This window comes from Neoarius graeffei, chromosome 21 (genome assembly GCF_027579695.1).
Source record: "Neoarius graeffei isolate fNeoGra1 chromosome 21, fNeoGra1.pri, whole genome shotgun sequence".
NCBI lineage: Eukaryota > Metazoa > Chordata > Actinopteri > Siluriformes > Ariidae > Neoarius > Neoarius graeffei.
The window spans coordinates 57,734,637-57,759,132 of NC_083589.1; the positions used below are offsets into that span (position 1 = coordinate 57,734,637).

At 42.6% G+C, this 24,496-nt stretch overlaps 1 protein-coding gene across 1 annotated transcript in view; it reads left to right on the forward strand.

The window, feature by feature from the left end:
* The first annotated feature begins 526 nt into the window (after positions 1-526).
* Positions 527-24,496, forward strand: part of camk1da (calcium/calmodulin-dependent protein kinase 1Da) — a 193,447-nt gene continuing 169,477 nt past the window's right edge. The window contains exon 1 of the mRNA XM_060903410.1: positions 527-1,144. Coding sequence (XP_060759393.1) covers positions 1,050-1,144 — 95 coding nt within the window. The 5' untranslated portion in view covers positions 527-1,049. The remainder of the gene's footprint in view (positions 1,145-24,496) is intronic.

A 24,496-nucleotide genomic window follows, 5' to 3' on the forward strand; every position in this document is an offset into this window, starting at 1 on the left:
CACGTGATCAACGTATTGATGGCTCGTGCTGTTATGTGCCAGCGTGCACTCGGGAACTCGGGTTTTGGCGCAATGCGAACCATCAGGACCGTTCCGTTCAGTCCCACGCGCTCTCTCATTGCCATAACAACCGCTGGCACACCGTCAGCGCGTGCAGTCGCGTGAATAATTGCTCCCGAAGAATTCGTGCTCTCGTTTTCCGCTTTGGGAGGAAGAGTCAGAGTCAGAGTCAGTTAGAGTCAGAGTCAGTTAGAGTCAGAGTCTCTCTCTCGAGGTAGAGCACGAGCGCGTTTTGCCTTGAGAGCCGCGCGTGCCTCGGGCACGAATTAGGATTACGTCAGAGCATAATTTTAAGCCGCTGCAGGTGCAGCACGAGCGCGAGGGAAACTCGCGCGTGCGTCTGTCTTTTCATCTTTTGCTGGCTTCCATACACGCGCACACGCACGCGCGCACGCACTTAGACAGAAAGGGGAAGAAGAAAAAACAAAGAGAGAGAGAGAGAGAGTGTGTGTGTGTGTGAGAGAGAGAGAGAGAGTGTGTGTGAGAGAGAGAGAGTGTGTGTGTGTGAGAGAGAGAGAGAGAGAGTGTGTGTGAGAGAGAGAGAGTGTGTGTGTGAGAGAGAGAGAGAGAGTGTGTGTGTGAGAGAGAGAGAGAGAGAGAGAGAGAGAGAGTGTGAGAGAGAGAGAGTGTGTGAGAGTGAGAGAGAGAGAGAGAGTGTGTGTGTGTGAGAGAGAGAGTGTGTGTGAGAGAGAGAGAGAGAGAGAGAGAGAGTGTGTGTGAGAGAGAGAGAGTGTGTGAGAGTGAGAGAGAGAGAGAGAGTGTGTGTGTGTGAGAGAGAGAGTGTGTGTGAGAGAGAGAGAGAGAGAGAGAGTCGGATATAACGCAAACCGTGACGGCAAGAAACAGAGCTCGCGCTTGACGGTTTTGTTGCGTGCGCGTGCGCGTGAAGTGAAGCGTGGGAAAGCACGGTATTCTCCGGGGATCTCAGAGTCCCGGGCAGCTGCTGTCGCACGCAGACTCGCGTATCTGCGCTCTTCCCGGTTTCCGCCATGGCTCAGGAGAACGGAGAGACCACCAAGGACTCGTGGAAAAAGCAAGTGAACGACATCAAGCAGATGTTTGAATTCAAGGAGGTCCTCGGCACGTGAGTCACTTTCCTTCTTTACAGACAACAAGAGCGCGAGCTGTGCGTGTCAACGGCGCGAGACACACATCTGTATACATACAGAGAGAGAGAGAGAGAGAGAGAGAGCTGAGCATGCAGGGTCAGTTACAAAACGAAATGCATCACTGCTACTGCAACTTGTGTTTTGCTGGTAAACAAGGCACGGATGGCGGGCGGGCTTCTTCATCATCTTTAACCTGCTTTATAATCTTCACTGTAGTGCTTTTAATACTATAACATCTTTCTGCAGCCCAGTGTCCTGGCCACCATAAGGCAGAGCGATAGGGTGCAAAATATTATACCGTGATATTTCATCTTCATGGTCCACGACAATCTGTGACTTGACTCTTGATGCGGTGATGAAAGGCGGGGTACACCCTGGACTAGTCGCCAGGTCGTCACAGGGCTGACACATAGACACAGACAACCATTCACACCTACGGTCAATTTAGAGTCACCAGTTAACCTAACCTGCATGTCTTTGGACTGTGGGGGAAACTGGCGCACCCGGAGGAAACCCACGTGGACAACGTGCAAACTCAGCACAGAAAGGCCCTCGCCGGGCACGGGGCTCGAACCCGGACCTCTGTGCTGTGAGGCGACACTACACTAACCACTACACCACCGTGCCGCTTAAAAATAATTATATATAAATATTACATTTTTTAAAATCTATAAATGGATAAAAAAGCATCACGTTTCATTCTACTGTCAGATGTGCAAGGATTAAAACACAACAGATGTGCTGTTTATTGAAAAAAAAAAAACCCACCTGAAATATTTAATTTTCCTTTAACGGCACGTCACAAAGTGTGGGCGGCACGGTGGTGTGGTGTAGTGGTCGCCTCACAGTAAAGAAGGTTCTGGGTTCGAACCCAGCAGCTGGCGAGGGCCTTTCTGTGTGGAGTTTGCATGTTCTCCCCGTGTCTGTGTGGGTTTCCTCTGGGTGCTCCAGTTTCCCCCACAGTCCAAAGACATGCAGTTAGGTTAACGTGGGGTGGCCTTGGGCTGAGGTGCCCTTGAGCAAGGTACCGAACCCTTGACTGCTCCCCGGGCGCTCTAGTGTGGTTGTCCACTGCTCTGTGTGTGTGTGTGTGTTTTCACTGCTTCAGATGGGTTAAATGCAGAGGATGAATTTCACTGTGTTTGAAGTGTGCATGTGACAAATAAAGGTTTCTTCTTCTTCTATTCCTCGTATACGACAATACTTCATCAACAGTCACAGTAGAATGAAATGTGATACTTCTTTATCCGTTTATAGATACTTGTAATGTTCTAGAACTTTCACAAGACACGTTATCACCTACTGTACTTTATAACACCTGGCTGTTCCATCACCAGACTTTCCTTTCTCTCTCTCTCTCTCTCTCTGTCTCTCTCTCTCTCTCTCTCTCTCTCTCGAAGTTAATAAGGTTGAAACAAAACGCAGCTTGTTGTGCTTGCAAGAAACTGAAGAGAGACTTTTCCATAGTGGAAAATAAAGCACTGACACTGGAGTCTCCTTCCATAAATAAACCTCACTGGAAAGAAACCGTCAATATCAATGATTTTTTTTTTTGCTTAAATGGTGTGTGTATATATATATATATATATATATATATATATATATATATATATATATATATATATTTTTTTTTTTTTTAAAGAAATGTATATTAGCCTTAGATTGTGTAGATCTTTTGACATACAGTAGGGACTTCCATGGAGGCTGCTGTTATAGCAAACTAATCAGCACCAATCAGATTTGAGACCTCATCTACGTTGTGGTTGTCATTCTTGACCGCAACCTGGCCGAGTAGTTAACATGTCTGTCTCTCGACCAGGAGATTGTGAGTTCTATTATTGGTCTGGTCACACCAAAGACCATCATAAAAATGGTAACTTCTGCCATGTGGTGAGGCAAGGCACGCCACCAATATAGATGTGAGTAGAGAGTCAAGCTCTCGTTGTTACCAGAGGGTTAGCACCCTCCTCCCCACTGTAACCCTAACTCTATAATCGGCAAGAGGCCAAGGGCTATAGAAATGGAGCTCAAGAGATTGATAGTACTGGTACAGGAGACTGCTTGGGAAGACCAGGTCTTGGTGTGGGAGGGACATGTCATTCTACCCATGAACTGCATATTTGATTTGGCATAGGTTTTACACCGGATGCCCTTCCTGACACAACCCTCCCCAGTGTATCCGGGTTTGGGACTGACACTAAGTATGCACTGGCTTGTGCAACCCCAAGTGGCTGGGTACAGTATTTTTACCTGATGTGCATGTCTTTGGACTGTGGGAGGAAACCAAAGCACCCAGAGCAAACCACACGGGGAGAACATGGTAAACTCCACACAGAAAGACTCCTGTCAGCCATGTGGTTTGAACCCAGAACCTTCTTGCTGTGAGGCGACAGTGCTAACCTGCCACCTGCACCCATACCTACACTACATATGCCAAAAAAGGTTTCTGAAAGGTTCTTAAGGAAACCAGTTGGTTGTAAACTTCTACATCAACCCTGTTATTTGTTCATCCTTATTTCATGCATTAAAAAGGTCATGTGCACAATGTGGCACACTGTGGATGATGAAATTAAGTCTCCTTGATGTGCCTGCTTTCGCTGTTGGTACGTAAATAACAACCAGATTGGTTTTTCCCCTCAGCGATTGCCTTATAATGAACTGAAGTCGCAGTTTTGCATGAACTCGAGAGTGTGTATGTGGCAAAATGAGAATCGAGTCTCTTTGTCTTGGTATTGATTCATGACTCAGTGGGTTCATCATCTCGCTAAAGCAATCGTTCCTTGTTACAGAGGCTGCAGTATTTTTATAGCCTAATCCCTTCATGGACTTGACGGTTTTTCTAGATTATCCATCCCGGATTATGGCATAAATGTAATCCTGTTCTTTCCTCTTTGGGCAACAGCAGCAGCAGCAGCATGGTTTATTAAATCATCCATAAACCATAATATGGGCTTCTGGTCTGATGGCTGACTGACGCCCTCGAGGTTCTGCCACTCAGCAGGGGCCATGGTTTCAGTGTGTGTGTTTGTGCATGTGTATGTCCCAGAGCTCATTTAATGACCACACATGGAAATCTGCTCCATAAATCTCTTGCCGAGCTGATGAGGCGGCTCTGAGCTTGGTGCTAGGACACTGCCGTCATAGCAACCTGCGAGCCAGGAGTCATGGCAACTTGGACAGGCCTTGCCAAGCAGTTGTCTGGTAGCCTTCTCGATTTACATCTACCCCCCCACACACACGTCCACATCATTCCTTTCTCAGTGATATTCATCTGTGTGCTTGGTTCTGGTAGGCTCATTTCTGCTTTGTGAGATATCGTCTTTAAGTAGCTATGAACTCAGAATGCACTTTTAATCAGTTAACTCTTATCAGATGGCTGAGTTGGATTATTCGGATTGGTCTTTTGGGTAAAATTGATTCAAGAAACGTTACATAGGAACTCGGTTCGCTTTTTGTCTTAAGCTTTATTTGGATGGGATTGAGATTCGTTCATCTGACAGCAGGTGCTACTCTGATTTTATAAGCATCGAAATCAAACCAGCTGGTGTTTTGTTGTTGGTTATTTTTTGTTCTCTCCTTTCTTTTCTTGAGAAAATTACTGCCCAAATTACAGTTTACTTCTTGACTAACTCTGCGGTGGTTTGATAATTTTAGTCCTGTCTGTATAGAGTTTCTCAAAGATGCTGAGTCTTGCTTTGGGGTAAAGTTGCATATCATATTTATTCACCTAGCATGCACGTCCATATAAAACATTTTTAGATTGGGTGAAATCCCTTAGATTGATTAAAGGGGCGAAACTACTTATTAACTGAGCATGAGGTCTTTACGGGAAAATATTAGATGGACCGAGCCATACAAAAAGAGCTCAATATACAGGTATGGCTTTTTCTTTAAATTATATGGCCCGTGTCAGCTGTGAGGTTTGAACCGAGAACCATCTTGCTGTGAGGTGACAGTGCTAACCACTGCACCACCGTACCACAAATATAAGCATGAGTACAGGAGTGGACAAAATCACTACTCTGAATGCTGTTATTTTTTTATTCATTGTTGTTGGATGAACAAGTTGTTTCAGTAGGCTGCTGATATGGTCACCAGTGTTTTTCCCTTTCATTCTGCAAGTAAAGAAAGAATAAATATTATACTGACTTCCACAAAGCAATTTTTATCACCCGCTGGCCGAAAGGCCCGAAGGGGGATTGTTTCTTGGCGATGTCCGTCTGTCCCGAGAAGGGTGCTCACCTTCTGAAATCAACTCCTCTCACAATTTTTGGAGGAATGTCATGAAACTTGGCAGGATTCTTTGTTATATGTTGGTAATAATTGTAATTTCATTCAACTCGGTCACATTTTACCAGAGTTACAGCCCTTGATTAACAAACTTATACTTTGACGATTTCATGAGAGTGTGTTTTCCTTCTGAACTCAACTCCTCTCACAATTTTTGGACGAATTTCACGAAACTTGGTAAGAGGCCTTGTTATATGTCGGTAGTATGCATATTGTTGGTTTGTTCAATTTGGTCGCATTTTACCGGAGTTCCAGCCCTTGATTAACAACCTTGTACTTTCACAATTTCATGAAAGTATGCTTGCCTTCTGACATCAACTCCTCTCACAATTTTTGGACAAATTTCTCGAAGCTTGGCAAAAGGCCTTGTTATATGACGGTAATACGCAGATTGCGATTTAATTTCATTTGTGAAAATTTTCCCAGAGTTTTGACCCTTGATTAAATAACTTGTACTTTGACAATTTCATGAGGGTGTACGTTCTTCTGAAATCAACTCTTCTCACAGTTTGTGGAGGAATTTCAACAAACTTGGCAAAAGGCTTTGTTATATGACAGTTATACGCAGATTGAAATTTCATTTAATTTGGGCAGATTTTACCAGAGTTATGCCCTTGATTATTAACAAACTTGTACTTTGGCAATTTCATCAAGGTGTGCTTGCTTTCTGAAATCAACTTCCCTCACAATTTTTGGAGGAATTTCATGTAATTTGGCAGAAAGTTTTTATACCCCACTGGCCAAAAGGCCTGGAGTGGGATTATGCCGTGGCGATGTCCATCTGTCCGTCCGTCCCGGGAAGGGTGTTCACCTTCTGAAATCAACTCCTCTCACAATTTTTGGGGCAATTTCACGAAACTTGGTAGGATTTTTTGTTATATGTCAGTAATACGAATATTGCGATTTCGTTCAATTCAGTCACATTTTACCAGAGTTATGGCAGAGTTTCCAGCGGGGGATATTGTGCTCTCAGAGCACTCTTGTTATATGCTTTGTGACCCCTCCTAGCAGCACACCGTTCATTCTTGAATTATATCCCCTGCTAAACCTGCAAACATCAATTGAGGACAAATTCTGGCCGTCAGTAGAAAGTGTTTTTACTCGTTGAATAAATTGGACTGTACAGAGAATTACGAAACTGAGCAAAATATAGAACAGTGCAGTGCAAAGAAAGCCTAACCTCTAATCGTATGTGGAGTAAAAATACAGACCCAGCCAGACTCAAATATTTTACATGTGCAGTGGGAGAAGAGAAAAATGCTGTCCGTAGCCAAGATGTTAGCCCGAGAGATTATTAGAATAGATTAAAAGAGACGGTTACATTCTTTGCGATTTTGAGTATTTAGTCATTTTTGTTAATGGGTGTTAATGCACTTCAGTAGAAAATTAGCTCATCATACTGGGCAGCCAAAACATGATACTGGGCAACACTATGGAGCTTTCAATTGTCTACCTATGAGGTATAAAGACACCTTATTTCATACATGCCATAATGTCATGCTGTCTGTCTGTCGCCATCCTCCTAGTTGAGGGTCAACAATCCAGGAAGCTATAAGCTAGCTTCCCTGAATTCTCTTGGGTGATTATAGCATGCCAGAGGGGCCCGAACCCTCATCAGGTGGCAGGGACACATACACACCTATGGGCAGTTTAGAGTAACCAGTCAACCTCATCCACGTGCCTTTGGACTGTGGGGGAAACCGGAGCACCTGGAGGAAACCGACGCAGACGTGGGGAGAACATGTGAACTCCACACAGAAAGTCCCCTGTTGGCCACTGGGCTTGAACTCAGAACCTTCTTGCTGTGAGGCAACCGTGCTAACAACTACACCAACCGTGCCGCTATAATATCACGCTACTAGAAATAATTGAATGAGTAGTTGTGAGCATACGGTTGGCTTTTTAATCATCTAACAATAGATGATAAATAAATATAATTGTAAATGACCACATAATATTCTTTATATTAAAACTGCCAGTACGTATAAAACAACGTACGACTGTGTGTGACGCAGACATCCAGGTCTTATGAAAAAGGACCATGTGGGTTCATTTGATTGTTGTCTGGAAATGAGTTTTATGAATTTATTAAAAAAAGTTATTGCAAATGCCACCCAGAGACACTAAACCCGTGCTTTATTCTCTCACCACTTAGCTTTTATTAAAGGCATATTAGCCATGCCTTTAGGTCTTCGGAATAATTCAACCCAAAGCCAGACAGCTAAAGGGCACGTCTTGGGTATATTTAGGAGCAAGATCAATGTAATTCTCTTATTTTATATTAAACTTTGGTCAAATATCTGTCACATTTTGCATTTTGTGCAATTTTTTTTTACTTTGCGCAATACCAGAAAAATTCAGTTGAAATCAAGCCATTTGAGGCGAATTGGTCCGCCTCTGAAAAAACTTGGCGTTTGGATTTCCCGGCAAACATTGATTTTCATGACGTCTCATGCGGGACGCCTCCTTCTGAATCCCATGTCAGCGTTGGTTTGTTTATGAGAAAACGACCTGGTGGTTTTCTGCAAATTTCTTCAACGCTATCATGTAATTATTAAAATGGTTAACAGATGTATCGTAGGAGGGTGTAGCAACACCAATCATGATGGGATTAGTACTCATCGTTTTCCAAAATACCGGACAATGAGAGAGAAATGGGAGCGCTTTGTGCGAGGCACCCGGAAAAACTGGCAACATGCAACAGACCACAGCATCATATGCGGGGCTCACTTCATAAAGCCTGACGACTTTGAGAACTATTTGCAGTGGGAAATGGGCTTCAAGAAGCAACTTGATCTGAAAAAAGACGCAGTTCCATCTGTTAGAACACCAAAGCAACACCGTCTCCATTTGTGTCAGTGTCGCCAAAGGAGCCAGCCGTGTTCGTCTTCCCTGACAGAAGGCGAAGTGCCGCATCCACTGAGGCCCTCGAAGCCGAGGACCAAGCAGAGCCGAGAAAAAGACCAAGAAAATCAGCAATTCACAAGTTGACTGTTGCCAGGGTAAGAAATAAGAGAGACTATACTCTAAATTAGGTGTTTGTGTGGTACACGGATAATGTTATTTATTGACACACACAAAAGTAAACAACACGAAAGCGCTGGGCGATCATACACTTACTTTAGATGTATCAAGGGACCTGCGTGTCAGGTCTTGAGATCTTGGGACCTGTCAAACACATTAAATGTATTTACAACCCTGCTTAGCCGATTCCATGTGTGTAGCTTATGAAATCTTTCTCCTAGAGTAGCCAGTACTCTTCTAAATGAAGAAATATATAAATACATAATAGTAATTAGAAAAAATATGATTTATGTAACAATAGATAGATGAGCAAAATTGCTAGCTGGTAAACTTGGTCTACACAGATTGCGCACTGAACCCATGCAGGGTCTCTCGGCCTGCTGGCGGATCCGCACGTGACGTCACGAATCTGGATCAATCTGGCTCCAGACTCCCTTGGGATTTTTCCAGACGCATTTTGTTATTTTATTTTTTTCTGCTGTAGACAGATGGCCTTGTGCAAAATTACCCTTCTGGATGAGTGTGTAATGCCGCTTTTCCACTACAAACGCGGCTGAGTCGGGCTGAGCCGTGCCGTGCTGAGTCGAGCTGAGCGGGGCTGTTGGAGTTGCATTTCGACTACAACCGCGCTGAACCGTGCTGGCTGGAAGTGGGTGGACACATTGGGTGGAGTTAGCGAAAGTGGGTGGACGTCACGTGATGTCGTTAAGCAGCGCAAACAGTGACATCAGTGAGCTTTTAAGCGGTAGTCTCACAACCCGAATAGTAAACAATAAACATGGAGGACATGGAGTCGTTAGTGTTGCTGGTCTTGGTGCTGTGGCTTGTTGTCACCGACAACGCGGACAGATACTGGCAAGAGCGTATAGATGAGGCGAGGCGCATAAGGCTTCAGAAATTCTCGTAATTCGTAATTCTCCTTCTTCCGGGTTTGCGGTGTTTACAGATCCCAGCGTGCTCGCGGGGCGTGTGTGGGCATGTGAGGACACTCCTCCTCACCAATCAGTGCACAGGGGAGTGTCTGCTCACGCCCCCAGCCTCACTCGGCTCGCTTTGGCTCGCTTCAGCCCTACCCCAAAACGGTGCGAGTTTTAGCAGGGCTGAAGCGAGCTGAGTCGTGCTGGTTTTTGGTAGTCGAAACGCGAGCCGTGTCGGGCTGAAGTGAGCTGAAGCGAGCTGAAAAAGGGTAGTGGAAAAGGGCCATAAAGGGACATATTTTCATATAAAAAAAACCAAACAACCCACTAAATTGGTCCAGGATATGCACTTTAACCTTCTCAATCCCAGATCCCCCCCAGTGGCTTTTGCTTCTGACTGTGGACCTGTTTGCTCTCAAGGTACTGCCATTCATCATCTGCTGCACTCTGAGCCATTAAATACCAATTATGCACATCGTATTGGACTTGTATTCGGCTTGAGTTGATTGCCGATGCTATTAGAAATGCCAGACAGACTCCATTTAGGAGCAATTGGCATAATGGATAATATTTTTTTAATGACAGAAAAATGTGCTGTGTGGTTTTGAATACCCTTGAACATGCCATTTTAAAACGTTAAAAATCATCTTTGTAAAATAAACTGTTTAGTGTGCCTTAGACTGCTATACACTACACTAAGGTACTACACTTTTACCCTACTTAAAAAATGCCAGGATCTATAAATGCACATGAGCATATTACGTGAAAACATCTCATGGTAGCAGTTTTCCTCCATTAAAAAAAAAAAAGCTGAGCTCTATTAATATGCTAAACCTATGATTTAGAAATGCATAATTTCCTTGTGCTGTCCCGAATCGCCTAATATCAGTAGTATTGTTGTTGTTGAACTAGCTGGCTGCTAACTTCTGGTAGCTTGGATTTGTCGCAAGTGGGATTTCAGTATCTGAGTCTCAACTTGTATTTTCAAAATCAAAACTATTCATCTTTACTAACACTAGCGACATTAGCTCACTACCCAAGTTAGCAGGGAATTTCTGTCAAGTTTCAATGAACCTCAGCATTCTCTGAGATGACCCTTCATTAAAAATTCATTATAAAATGCCAGAATCTTTTAAGTACGCATGAAAAATATAATTTGGAAATGTGCCACGTCCTTGTGCTGTCCGTAATAGCACTAGCTAGCTAGCTGGCTGACTAAGTATAGTAAACTAGCTTGTATTTGTTGCTAGTGGGATTTCAGTATCTGAATATCAATTTAGATTTTCTCAACAGCTTGGTTAAAAGTCTATATATATTTTAATGAAAGCTGTTTTTCTTCATTAACGTTAGCTAAGTTAGCTTGCTAGTTTGCTAGCAAGTTCTGTGGAGTTTGAGTACCTCAGCGTTCTGGGAGGTGCCACTTTTCCTCCATTAAAAAGAAAAGATAATCATAAAATAAAATGCCGATATCTATTAATATGCTGAATTTATGAATTAGAAACATTTAATTTCCTTGTGTTGTCCCTAATAACTTATTATCGCTAATGTTGTTATTGAACTACTGTTAGCTGGCTGCTAACAGCGAGTAAACTAGCTTGTATTTGTCACAAGTAGGATTTCAGTCACTAGGTTTACATGCACATAGAGAGAATCGAATTTCTGCCGTTGCTCGACTGAAATCGAAGTTCAAAATGCCATGTATACACCTTAATTCGGCTGAAATTGAACCGAACTTGATTTCTCGGAATCGAGCTACACGACCTAGTTTATGCGATTTCTGCCGAGCTACTTTGTGCATGTATACCCTATCGAGCTAGTTGTCGAGCTACTTCCGGAAGTGACGAGTGACGAGACCACAAGCGGGAAACACAACAGCCTCGGTCGGCATGACAACAGTAGTAGCGAGCAGCAGAAGAGGTCAGGAGGAACAAACGAAGAAGAGAAAATGGCGATGTAGAGCTCTCTGAAGTGTGGGTGGAGCACAGAGGACGGCAGGACAAAGCTTCTGGTACTAATAGGCATTTTATTGTCAGACTTTTCAGTTTAACAGCCTACTTTTATTCTTGAGAGAAGCGCGCGCGCGCTGTGTTCTAGTCCCGGGATGAGCTGTCCCCTCTGCTCTCCCTCTGCCTCCTTAAATAGGGCGCGGTTACTGGGAAGACACACAAACACAGGTTAATTACCATCAGGTGTACCGTCGTTCTGCCACTCACCTTCCCTGGCTCCGCCCTCCTGTCACAGACCGGCACTTGACCACGCCCCCACTGCCACAGGCAAGCAGAAACGTGCACTTCTGGAGCAATGAGGAGACAGAGTTCACGCTCATTCAGCTTAAGGAGTTGAATATATTAAAATTCATGGACGGGAGAAAAACGCGCAATGGAGAACACGGAACTGATAACTTTGTTTACACTCTTGAATAGCTCTTCTTCATGACGACAACCGGAAGTGTACCAACACGATGGGGCGTGTCGCGCCACCTGTGGCTCGGGTGCACAATGCACCTCACACAATAGCCCGATTTCATTGTGTGCATGTAGGATTGGATTTCTCTGGCACCCTGCTGGGACCTTCAGCTCGATTACCGACAGCAGCTCGATTTGGATGTGCATGTAAACGTAGTCAGTGTCTGAGTCTCAACTTGGATTTTCTTTTTCCCTACACATTGGTTAAAACTCAAAAGATATCCTGATCAAAACAAATCTTCACTCACACTAGCTAACCTAGTTAACCTGTCTGATCTCCTCACCACCTCCACTGGCTCCCCACAAGGCTGTGTGCTTTCTCCGCTGCTCTTCATTCTGTACACTGATGAGTGCAGATCAATGTACCCCAACTGTCACCTGGTTAAGTTTGCTGATGACACAGTTCTCCTGTCCTTCCTGTCCGGCCCTTCCCTCCATCATGGACCCGTTCTTCAGCAGTTCGTAGAGTGGTGTGACTCTTCCTGCCTGGAGTTGAATGTTAGTAAAACTAAGGAGATGGTGGTGACCTTCTCCAGCAGCCAAAGGGAACTGCCGGCGGCTGTCACCACTATGGTCCACGGTTTTCCGGTCGAGACAGTTGAGGAATATGAATACCTGGGAACCATTCTGGACTGCCAACTGAGGTTCTCTTCCAACACAGAAGGGATCCTGAGGAAGTGCCACCAGAGGATGTACCTACTAAGGAAACTGAACTCTTTTTCTGTCAGTCAGAACATCTTGTTGACATTCTATTATACATTCATTGAAAGTGTTTTAGCTTTTTCTATATGCTGTTGGTATTACTCCATTACTGTACAGGATAGGAACCGCCTGCATAATATTGTCAAGGTGTGTTCTAAGATTATTGGACTTCCTGCTCGCCACCTGAATACTGTGTACGAGCAGCAGGCTAGCGGCCTGGCTCGTCGAATTCTTAAGGACTCGACTCATGCTTTGTTCCCGGCATTTGAGCAGCTGCCATCTGGTCACAGGTTCCGCTGTCCGGCCTGTAAGACCCAGAGAAGGAGAGCAACCTTTTGTTCCAAGTGTTATTCTCCTCCTGAACTCTAAAGGCCAATTTATGCTGACAACCCAGTCCTCGCAGATAGCATCGCAGACAGGGTCTGCGTAGCCCCCCCCACCTTCGCAGACGCTCTGCGCGCACCTCCCAAAAATTGTGACCACCGCAGAAGCCTCGCAGACAGCGTCGCAGACAAGAGGGTTCTGATTGGTCCACTCTACATCCGCTGTACACGCACTTCCGCTTCCCTATTTTCCCGGTTTGGTTTGTTTTCACGACCGCCATTTTTAAAAACACGAGCGAAGATGGAGCAGCACGAAGAGCGGTTGATCGAGGAAGTGCGGAAGTACGTACATCTATACGACTCCAGTTCTAGTCATTATAAGTAACCGGAGGATAAACACTCCACTAACCACACCCACCAACTACTCCTAGCGATTTCGCGACTTCGCGCCCGCTTGCGTTGTGGCAGTGAATAACATCGCGCACGCCTGTTACTCCCCGCTCAACGATAAATTACAACTGTCTGCGAAAAGCTATCTGCGAAAGCCTTGTCGCAAGAGCATGCAGAGGCCCTAAGAAGTCTAAGACAGTTACAATAACTTAAGTCTTCTATACAATACTCTCGTGCAATATCACATGTCCTGATGTGCAATATTACAATATCACCTTGTCACTTTAACTACAATGTCACGCTAATCATATTGTCATTTTAATTTTATCCACGCGTCATTTTATTTATTTGCCATATTTTATCTGCTTTTTTTTTTTTTTTTAAACTTTGTTACTGGCAACAGGCCTGCCATTGTACATTGTACATAATACGCTAGTTTTTTTTCTTTTTTTTTTTGCCCACCCATTTTTATGATTTTATTCTTTTTGTGATTTTATTTTCTTGCTCTTTTAATGTACCGCTCTTCGCCCTTCTAATTGCCCTTCGGGGATAAATAAAGTTTTGTCTAAGTCTAATTTGGCTTGCTAGCTACGTTAGCAAGTTCTGTGGAGTTTTTGTGTACCTTAGCATTCTGCGCCCATCCAAAGCTGTGGAGATTGCGTGGCTTTATTTTTACAGAAATATCATGGATGTCTCTGTTTTGTTTTTTAAGTAAAAAAGTGAATGTTTGCCCTTCAGAATTAGCTGCGTGTGAGGAGCAACTGCTAACCCGCTGAAGAAAATGATTTGATATTTTGCTTTCGTTTCTCATTATGCCCTCTGTGATCTTTCTGAATTTGTCTTTCGCTTGTACATGTTATAGTTTTTCTTTCTGCTGCATTTTATCTCCAGAATGTTTTCAACATTATACCTGTTTTTCTTTCTTTTCTTTTTCTTTTTTCCCTCCCAGTATTAGTCATTAGTCAGTTCCCACCACTGTAGCAGTCTTCCCTGATGGCGGTGTGGGTTATTGCTGCATCTCTCCAGCATGCCACCCACACACTGCCACAAAGCAGCTCAACACACAGCTCAGAGACATTTGTGCTCTGCTCAGTTTTGTCTGGGTGAACTATCGAACACACTGAAATGTCCTCACGACCTGTATTTTCATTAGTTTGGCACGTTGGGCTGAGCAGAATTATGGAGGTTTGTACCGCCGTGCAGAAAAGTAGCACAATGCACGCAAGAAGAGTGTTATTGCATTTAACACAGTATTTAAAAACACTCTCGTTCACACACAGGCTTTTATTAGGAGATTAAGGGAAGCTATGCCCTAATGGTTAGAGAAGCAGCTTTGGAGCCAAAAGGTTGCTAGTTTGATTCCCTGGAGTAGCAGCAGCAGCAGCAATGGCTGAAGTGCCCTTGAGCAAGACAACTAACCCCCACCTGCTGCCCAGGCTGCCCACTGCTGTGGGTACATCAGGGTCCTCTTGTACGTTGCTCTGGATAAGCGCGTCTGCTAAATGCCTGTAATGTAATGCAGAATATGTACGTGTTTCTGTTTCACACATACATTGCCGTTCAAAAGTTTGGGGTCACTTTGAAATGTCCTTATTTTTGAAAGAAAAGCACTGTTCTTTTCAATGAAGATCACTTCAAACTAATCGGAAATCCACTCTATACATTGCTAATGTGGTAAATGACTATTCTAGCTGCAAATGTGTGGTTTTTGGTGCAATATCTCCATAGGTGTATAGAGGCCCATTTCCAGCAACTCTCACTCCAGTGTTCTAATGGTACAATGTGTTTGCTCATTGCCTCAGAAGGCTAATGGATGATTAGAAAACCCTTGTACAATCATGTTAGCACAGCTGAAAACAGTTGAGCTCTTTAGAGAAGCTATAAAACTGACCTTCCTTTGAGCAGAGCAGTTTACATTAGACTGTATCTGTCTCGTTTTCTTCGCGGATGCACTGTCCGTTTACATTAAAACGCCGGGAAACGGGAATCCGCCAGCGTCCACATATTCAATCTAGATCGTATCTGGTCAGGTGCTGTGTAAACATTGAGACACGCGGATACGCTGTGCTGAGCTCTAGCTGGCGTCGTCATTGGACAACGTCACTGTGACATCCACCTTCCTGATTCGCTGGTGTTGGTCATGTGACGCGACTGCTGAAAAACGGCGCGGACTTCCGCCTTGTATCACCTTTCATTAAAAAGTATAAAAGTATGAAAATACTGCAAATACTGATGCAAATACTGCCCATTGTGTAGTTATGATTGTCTTTAGGCTTGCCATCCTTCCACTTGCAAGTGGTAAGTGACGCGCATGCCCGATATGCACTGAGAGCACGCACACAGCGGCTCAGTCCCGAATCACTGCTCGTGCGCTTCACTCGCGCGCTCTGTGAGCTGCGCAGGGCCGGAGTGCGCACCCTCCAGAGGGCACTCGCTGTTCAGGGCGGAGTGATTTGGAGCGCAGGATGCCTGCGGAGCCGAGCGTATCCGTGTATTGGCGTTGCTGTGTGCAGGCGAATCGTGTATTGGTGTTGCTGTGTGCATGTTAATCGTTTTAAAAAAGTTAATCTGATGATCCGCTGATATGGTCTAATGTAAACCCCACCTGAGTTTCTGGAGCATCACATTTGTGGGCTCGATTAAATGCTCAAAATGGCCAGAAAAATGTCTTGACTATATTTTTTATTCATTTTACAACTTATGGTGGTAAATAAAAGTGTGACTTTTCATGGAAAACACAAAATTGTCTGGGTGACCCCAAACTTTTGAACGGTAGTGTACATTTTCTACGGCATAGATAATACATTAGTCTGTCTTAAGTGTTAAATTCACCCTTTGCTCAAATTACAGAAGTCAAATATCAAGATTGAATCATTGAAAATGAAAAACTTCAGGAAACTCATCTTTGCGTCTTAGTTTGCTTAGCTAACGTTTTTGAGCTTGTCATTCGGTATGTTTCTAAAATCTTTTTAGTTAATATCAAAACAAGCATGATAAAACGTAGAGATCAAGATAAGAAAAAATACACACGCTGACAGCAACCAGGTGTGAAAGTTCGTTCTTCACATTTGCATTTTGCCTTGCTAGTTAATATTAACTGGCTAGTCAGCGGCTTTATTTTGGTGGTCAGCAGTAAGAGAAACAAAGCTACAGTAATTGTTTCGTATTCAGACTTCTCTCTTCTTGTGGCCTGAGTTACATTAACTCATAGAAACTAACCTAATAAATTAGCTTCAGGGATAACCATTTAGCTTAATTAGCTACGTAGCAAGCTTGATATATTGCTAGAATCCTTTTTTTGATGAAATGAAAAAGAAAGCTATCGTTTGCTAGGAAAAACTGTGTTTTAACAGATTAGTGTAGATTGAGAGAGATGGATGGATAACATTTAAATAATATTGGCTGGCTCTGAGTGGTTATATCAGATACATTCCATTCAGCGAGCATGATGATGTTGTTATTATTATTGTACATACACATTCCTTTCGGGTGTTCAACGCGTTTTTCTCTTTCAAAATTCTCTCAAAATCTTCTGTATTTAACGAAGCAATCCTGGCGGCCATGTTTGTTTACAAACTGTCCCAGTCGCTCGCTATTGCGGAAGTTTTACGTCTCCGATGTGCGACGTCATGTTGTCTTGACAACCATGCAATATCGTAAACCGTATTCAATGCTCATTCTCCATTGGGTAGAGTGACGTAATACATGTAGGATAAGCGATATGCTAACAATACTGCATGCTGTCAAACTGAATGAATGAACCCTGTTGGAAGGGAATAGAACACATGTTTTTATTCCATCGAACAAGTGTCCTGTATGTATAATAATAATTTGATATTGCTAGCTAGTTTTAATAAATACAATCAAATTAAGTAAATAATAAAACAGCTAGGCACGAAAACCCCAACATTACAATGCAATGAGGTGCATAATGTATGTTGTTTATCCATGTACCGTACATCAGTCACATCACTACATATCTTATATCTCCTCACCATAATGTGACAGTTTTCATGATCGATTCTGAAATATTTCATGACAGGATTTAAAACATTTTCTGAAATATGGATGTTGCCACAAATCGAGTCCAGTTGATCAAAAAATGAAAAGTTGGATTAGATATTCTAAATCTAGAGTTACTTCTTACTTAAAATGTTTAATCCAAAAACGTTTAAGGTATCATCATCTCATCTCATCTCATTATCTCTAGCCGCTTTATCCTGTTCTACAGGGTCGCAGGCAAGCTGGAGCCTATCCCAGCTGACTACGGGCGAAAGGCGGGGTACACCCTGGACAAGTCGCCAGGTCATCACAGGGCTGACACATAGACACAGACAACCATTCACACCTACGCTCAATTTAGAGTCACCAGTTAACCTAACCTGCATGTCTTTGGACTGTGGGGGAAACCGGAGCACCCGGAGGAAACCCATGCGGACACGGGGAGAACATGCAAACTCCACACAGAAAGGCCCTCGCTGGCCCCGGGGCTCGAACCCAGGACCTTCTTGCTGTGAGGCGACAGCGCTAACCACTACACCACCGTGCTGCTCTTTGTGATGTGTAAATTGAAATTAATACATGGTGAATTTATTTGGGCTATAAAGTCATATTTATAGGTTGTTGTTGTACAGGATAATATTTCAGTGCAGGGGAAGCCATGGCCTAATGCTTAGCGAAGCAGCTTTGGGACCAAAAGGTTGCTGGTTTGATTCCCTGGATCAGCAGGAATGGTTGAAGTGCACTTGAGCAAGACACCGAACCCCTAACTGCGCCCCAGGCTACTCTGGGTTTGTTGTACGTCGCTCTGGATAAGAGTGTCTGCTAAATACCTGTAATGGTAGTGATGGATAGGTTATAGGTTAAGGAATGTATTTAGGGCAAAATTAGAAAAAACAGTATGTGGGTAATTTTTTGATTGATTCAGATCAATACATCTCTGAATGAACTTTTGTGATACTGAACTCATTTTGTGGGGACACGCCCCACACTTGAAAACAGTCATCATAAAATTTCAAATAATTAAATATTTCAGAATGAGTTTCATGTTATTCTTATTTTCGGACGCATCGGGAAAAGAGAAACAATCTTAGGCTACTCTGATTTAATCAAGGCTCAGCAATCTATCAATCTAAAACCTTGATTTATTGAATGTTTTGGATTTCTTTCTTGCATTGTATCATATTTTCTCAGGAGTAGGTCTACTGTCCGATGCAAATTTATTTAACTGCTTCGTAAAGAAGTTTTTTTTTTCCCCCTGAATTTCTAATTTACTAATGCATTTTACTTGGCAGCTGTGCTGAAGAATATAAAATATTGCTTATAATAAAAGGAAGCACTTGTGTCATTTTTGAGTGTGTGCATATTTTCTGATTTGAAAGGGTGATTGGGGTGGCAGAGTAGCTGCTAAGGCGGATTCAGTATTGTGCTTGAAACATTTTTCCTGTTTGCTTTCACCAGAAAATATTTTTAGCGAGACGTGAACGTCTTTCTGTAATTAGTGAGTCTGTCAGTTTAAAAAATGACCTCATTACATGGTGTGTTGCACGTTGAAAGTTTGTCACTGTTATTATGGGTCCAGGTTTTGTTTTTCAGTGGTGTGTGTGTGTGTGTGTGTGTGTGTGTGTCGTACTTGTACCCGTTGGACTGCATGAATTATTCAGCTGCAAGCCACAAGATCACATGATCATTCAACAGGTGTAGCAGGAAAAATGCACCCAGAGACGTTAAGCGATTCACACTGTCTTACACAAGCACGCACACACTCACTCGTTCACACACACAGGCTTTTATTAGGAGAGAAAGGATGCCATGAGAGATTTGTATGAAAAGAGGAGAGAGACGAGAGCCGGCATTTAGGGCCTTGAAGCTCTTAATTGCCTGTTCCAGTTTCACTTGTGCTCCTGGCCTTGTCCTCATTTTCACCATCTCGCTCTCTCTCTCTCCCTTTAACTCTCTCTCTCCCTTTAACTCTCTCTCTCTCTCCCTTTAACTCTCTCTCTTTCTCTCTTTAACTCTCTCTCCCTTTAACTCTCTCTCTTTAACTCCTCTGTCTCCCTTTAAGATTCGTGCTCTCTTTAACTCCTCTCTCTCTGTCTCCCTTTAAGATTCGTGCTCTCTCTCTCTCTCTCTCTCTCTCTTTAACTCCTCTCTCTCTGTCTCCCTTTAAGATTCGTGCTCTCTCTCTCTCTCTCTCTTTAACTCCTCACTCTCTGTCTCCCTTTAAGATTCGTGCTCTCTCTCTCTCTTTAACTCCTCTCTCTCTGTTTCCCTTTAAGATTCATGCTCTCTCTCTCTCTCTCTCGCTCTCCCTTTAACTCCTCTCTCTCTGTCTCCCTTTAAGACTTGTGCTCTCTCCCTTTAACTCTCTCTCTCTCTCCCTTTAAGACTCATGCTCTCTCTCTCGCTCTCCCTTTAACTCCTCTCTCTATGTCTCTCTTTAAGACTTGTGCTCTCTCTCTCTCCCTTTAACTCTCTCTCTCTCTCCCTTTAAGACTTGTGCTCTCTCCCTTTAACTCTCTCTCTCTCTCTCTCTCTCTCTCTCTCTCTCTCTCTCTCTCCCTTTAAGACTCATGCTCTCTCTCTCCCTTTAACTCTCTCTCTCCCTTTAAGACTTGTGCTCTCTCTCTCCCTTTAACTCTCTCTCTCCATTTAACTCTCTCTCTCCATTTAAGACTCGCACTCTCTCTCTCCCTTTAACACTCTCACTCACTCTCCCTATAATGCTCTCTCTCTCCCTCCCTTTAACTCTCCTTCTCTCTCTCCCTTTAAGACTCGTGCTCTCTCTCTCCCTTTAACTCTATCTCTCTCCCTTTAACTCTCTCTCTCCCTTTAACTCTCTCTCTCCCTTTAACTCTCTCTCTCACTCACTCTCCCTATAACACGATCTCGATCTCTCTCTCTCTCTCTCTCCCTTTAACTCTCTCTCTCCCTTTAACTCTCTCTCTCACTCACTCTCCCTATAACACGATCTCGATCTCTCTCTCTCTCTCTCTCCCTTTAACTCTCTCACTAAAATTACACTTAAATGGTATGTCAAAGAGAATAAAATGTTTTTGTTTTCCACACTTTCTAATGGCACGCTGTAGTGCACATGTGATGCAGGGTTTGTTTAGAAACCTTTTTAAATTGAGTTTTTTTTTTTTTAGTCTTTCGAATATGAACCCAGTTTCTGAATGCTTATCTAAATGCATGGCTGTTATTGAAGTGTGTGTGTGTACGTACTATTGAGGACCAAATGTTCCCACAAGAATAGTAAAATCTGCCAGTTTTGACCTTGCGGGGACATTTGAATGGTCCCCACAAGGAAATTGCTGTTGTGTTTTTTAAACAAACAAACAAGCAAACAAACAAACAAACAAACAAAAAAGCACCAAAAGGTTTCCTTTTCATGACTGAGGTTAGGTTGATGTGCAGGGACTGCATTAATTAACTGCAGTAGTAATCATGCACCTTACACACAACACATACACCTCAGGACTGTGCACCTTACCTTACCTTGCAATACTTCATAATGTGTAATATTTTATTTTATAATGTGACTCTCTCTGTGAAATACTTTTACACTGCAAAAAGTAAAATCTAACCAAGATTAAATATCTTAAATCAAGACAAAATATGCTTGTTATTTGTCTGCCAAGATAATTCTCCTTTCCAGGCAGGTTTTGTGTAAGAGTATTTCACTTACTTTAAGCATTTTTTCCCTCAATTATCTTAATAAGGTATTATAACTTGTTATTGAGATTTTATTACTGGTTATGAGTAAGTTCTGTCTTAAAATGAGAATTACCATAATTTCATCGGTGTTATATTAACCATGACAAGTTTGTCAAAGTCAGAATTTCTTATTTCAAGCATCTTATCCTTTCTTTTAATCTCTTAACACAAAACAGATAACTAAATTAAATGAATTGTTGTATTGTCAATCTGGCAACAAAAATAGGCTACAAAATGGATTGCTTTGTTGTTTTGATTTTGATTTATTTGGCGGTCTCAGTTGGTATAAACACTTACTTAAACAGAGCACACCAGTACGCCCAGATGAAATAGTCAAACTGTTGGTTGGGGGACGAAGTATCTAGCATGTTAAAATGAGTAGTACAACTTTACTTGTTTTTAGTATAAATACACTAGTTTTAAGACATCTGTGGGGTTTCTAAAGCTAGATATATTTACGTGTTTTTAAAAATCTTGCCAAGTCAAATTTTCTTGTTCTGTTGGCAGATAATTTTGCTTATTTTAAGTAAAATATTACTAATTTTATAACTTTTTTTTCTTGTTTTTGTAAGCCGGGTTTTTGCAGTGTATAATGTGCAATGGGAAATACCTCACTCCATAATGAGTAACACAACACATCCACCTCAGGACTGTGCACCTTACCCCCCTTACACCCTCCCCCCTTACCCCCCCTCTCTACACGCTGTTTGCACTGTTATTGGAGATGCTTTAATCTCATTCAACATGTGTGTAGTGACAATAAAGGCATTCTATTCTACATAGAATCTTCTATTCTATGTCAGTGGAAGGTCCTCATAAGGATAATGAGACAAACGTGTGTGTGTGTGTGTGTGTGTGGTGTTTTTTAACCTTTCTGTTAAATGTATGATGTGCACAGTCAGCTCTCCTGTGTGTAATCTTTAGCTCGGGCCGTGAGGAATAGGCCATCATTTCGGTTATGGTTAATGGGGAAAACCCTGTGGTTGTCAAAATCTCCCACATGCACATTTGCACTCGGAGCCCAGTTTCCCCAGGAAGGAGAGGGAGAGAGCGAGAGTGAGAGAGAGACCTGCAAGAGAAAGGTTAAAGTTTAAAAGGTGAAAATAATCATATGAAACTAGAAGCATTTACTGCCATTTTCTCAACATCGTGGGTTGACAAAACGGAAATATACTAAATCTGTAAAAAAAAAAAATTTGAGTCGGATTGGACAATCTACAGATATGATGTTGTGATCTAACATCATGATGCACCTTTCTGTGTGTCTTTTCTATCAGGTTTCAGTGCTTTTATGACTCCTTTATGAATCTGTAAAAACTTGATCCAGTCCAATGTTGTGCTTATTTACTTATACTCGTAAAAATCCTCCGATACTAATTAACAATTATTCCGTGAAATCGAGTCGTACATGAGCTGATAGCGCTATAATCCATGTATGACAAGATTGAGTGGAATAACTGTTTTATTCTATCCACATTCACTGGATTTTGAGAAATGGAGCATTTTTATTTTTATTTTTTGCAAGTTTGATAAATAAAATCTTTTTTTGGGGGGCTTTTTTCACCTTTATTGGATAGGACAGTGTAGAGACAGGAAATGAGCAGGAGAGAGAGACGGGGAGGGATCAGGAAATGGCCTCAGGTCGGAATCGAACCCAGGTCCTCGGATTTATGGTATGGCGCCTTATCCACCTGAGCCACGACGATTTAATGATTTATACTTTTTCAATAAAACTCAAGCTTGAACCGTAATAATAAACAGAAACTATCCAAAGCCCTATTATGGTGCGTGTGTTGTTCTAACCCATCACCTGATCTGCAGTTTTAAGAGTTAGACTCACCAAAATTCAAAGCTCCTGCAGGAAATAAAGTTAAATCTTGATTAATCCAGTAAAACTTGAAGTATGAATTAATTTTAAAGAAATGAAACCGAAAGAAAACAAGTTGGACATAAGAGGGACAGAATCACGTTGTGAATGAAAACAAACCGTGAGTTCCAGTGTTGTAGTCGAGTCACTCAACCTCGAGTCCAGTCTCGAGTCCCCAGTGTTCAAGTCCGAGTCATTAAAGAAAATTTCGAGTCAAGAACAAGACTCCAACGGCACCGTTTGACGATGTCTGTTGCTGCCTTTATGTAAAAGCGTCTCTGCGACTGTGCTGGACTGACGTTCCTGCTCCACTGCCCCATTTTAGTTAACAGGCTCCCAGGCCTAGAAATTCATATATTTTTTCACCAGCCAGCCGGACTAGTTCCCTTCCAAAGTAACTCGCCAAACAGAAAATCAACTTGCCAAAATTTGTTCATGTATGAATTTTACTTCTGTCAAAAATAACACAAAAGAGAGTAGTTACCATTGTTCATGACTATTGTGCATTTATTTCAAGACCCGAGTATTTTGATACTGTTGTTAAATACATAAATGAGAACAACACAGAGCACCATAATATAATATCAACAAATAATAATATATTGGAAAACTTGGCAACTTGGTGTATGAGTATTGAAAATAAATATACTTACTATCATGACTATAGCACCCAAAATATGTCCAACATGCTTTCTGTATTTAACCATTTATGAGAGAGAAAGCATTAGGAGCTTCATATTGACTAGGAATCAACTTGAAAAAAATTAATTATTCCATAAAAATCGTATCGCAGCCAAGGCCTACCCTGCTCCCACGTTTGCTTATAAGTCCTTTGTCGTTTCTCCTTCTTGTACGCTTTATTGGCGGCCTTTTTCTCCTCTTCAGACTGAGGTCGCTTTGTCCCCGTCTCTGGCGGTTTCTGTACACCTTTCAGAAAATTCCACATCGCAACGTACAGTAGCTTTGGCAGATGTAGATGTAAACAACAAAAACACGTGTTTAAATGGGCGATAATGTGGCCACATCTATTGAATTTGATAACGTGATGTGGCAGCGGGGGCGTGGCCAAGCGTCGGTCTGTGAATGGAGGGCGGAGTCAGGGAAGGTAAGTGGTGGAATCATTGCACCTGATGGGGATTAACCTGTGTTTGTGTGTCTTCCCCAGTGACCGCACCCTTTAAAAAGAGAGGAGAGCAGAGAAAGGGAGCTCTCTCTCCCCAACCAGAACGTGTGTGTGCGCGCGCGCGCGGCTGGGAAGTGATAAAAGGCTGAAAAGCGAGCAATAAATAGTTCACTGAGAACTCAGTTCTGGCCTGCCGTGCTTCTGTGCTCCACCCACCTGGTCCAATACCACACGTGATTACCTCGATATTCAACGAGATGCGTTATATGCATGCGCAGTAGTGAAAAAACCGACAGCCTGACTCGTACACGATATGATTCAGAATTCTTCGGTATTTTCCGTCCTGCCGATAAACACATCGATTAACACAGACACGGCACGCGCATAATATGTGGCGGCTTTAGTTGACGGTGTGTCTGAATCTTCGCTTCATATATATTTTTTATTTTCAACTAGCCAGCCGGGCTGGCTAGTGACAGGAATTACCCGCCAAATGACAAATTAAGTTGC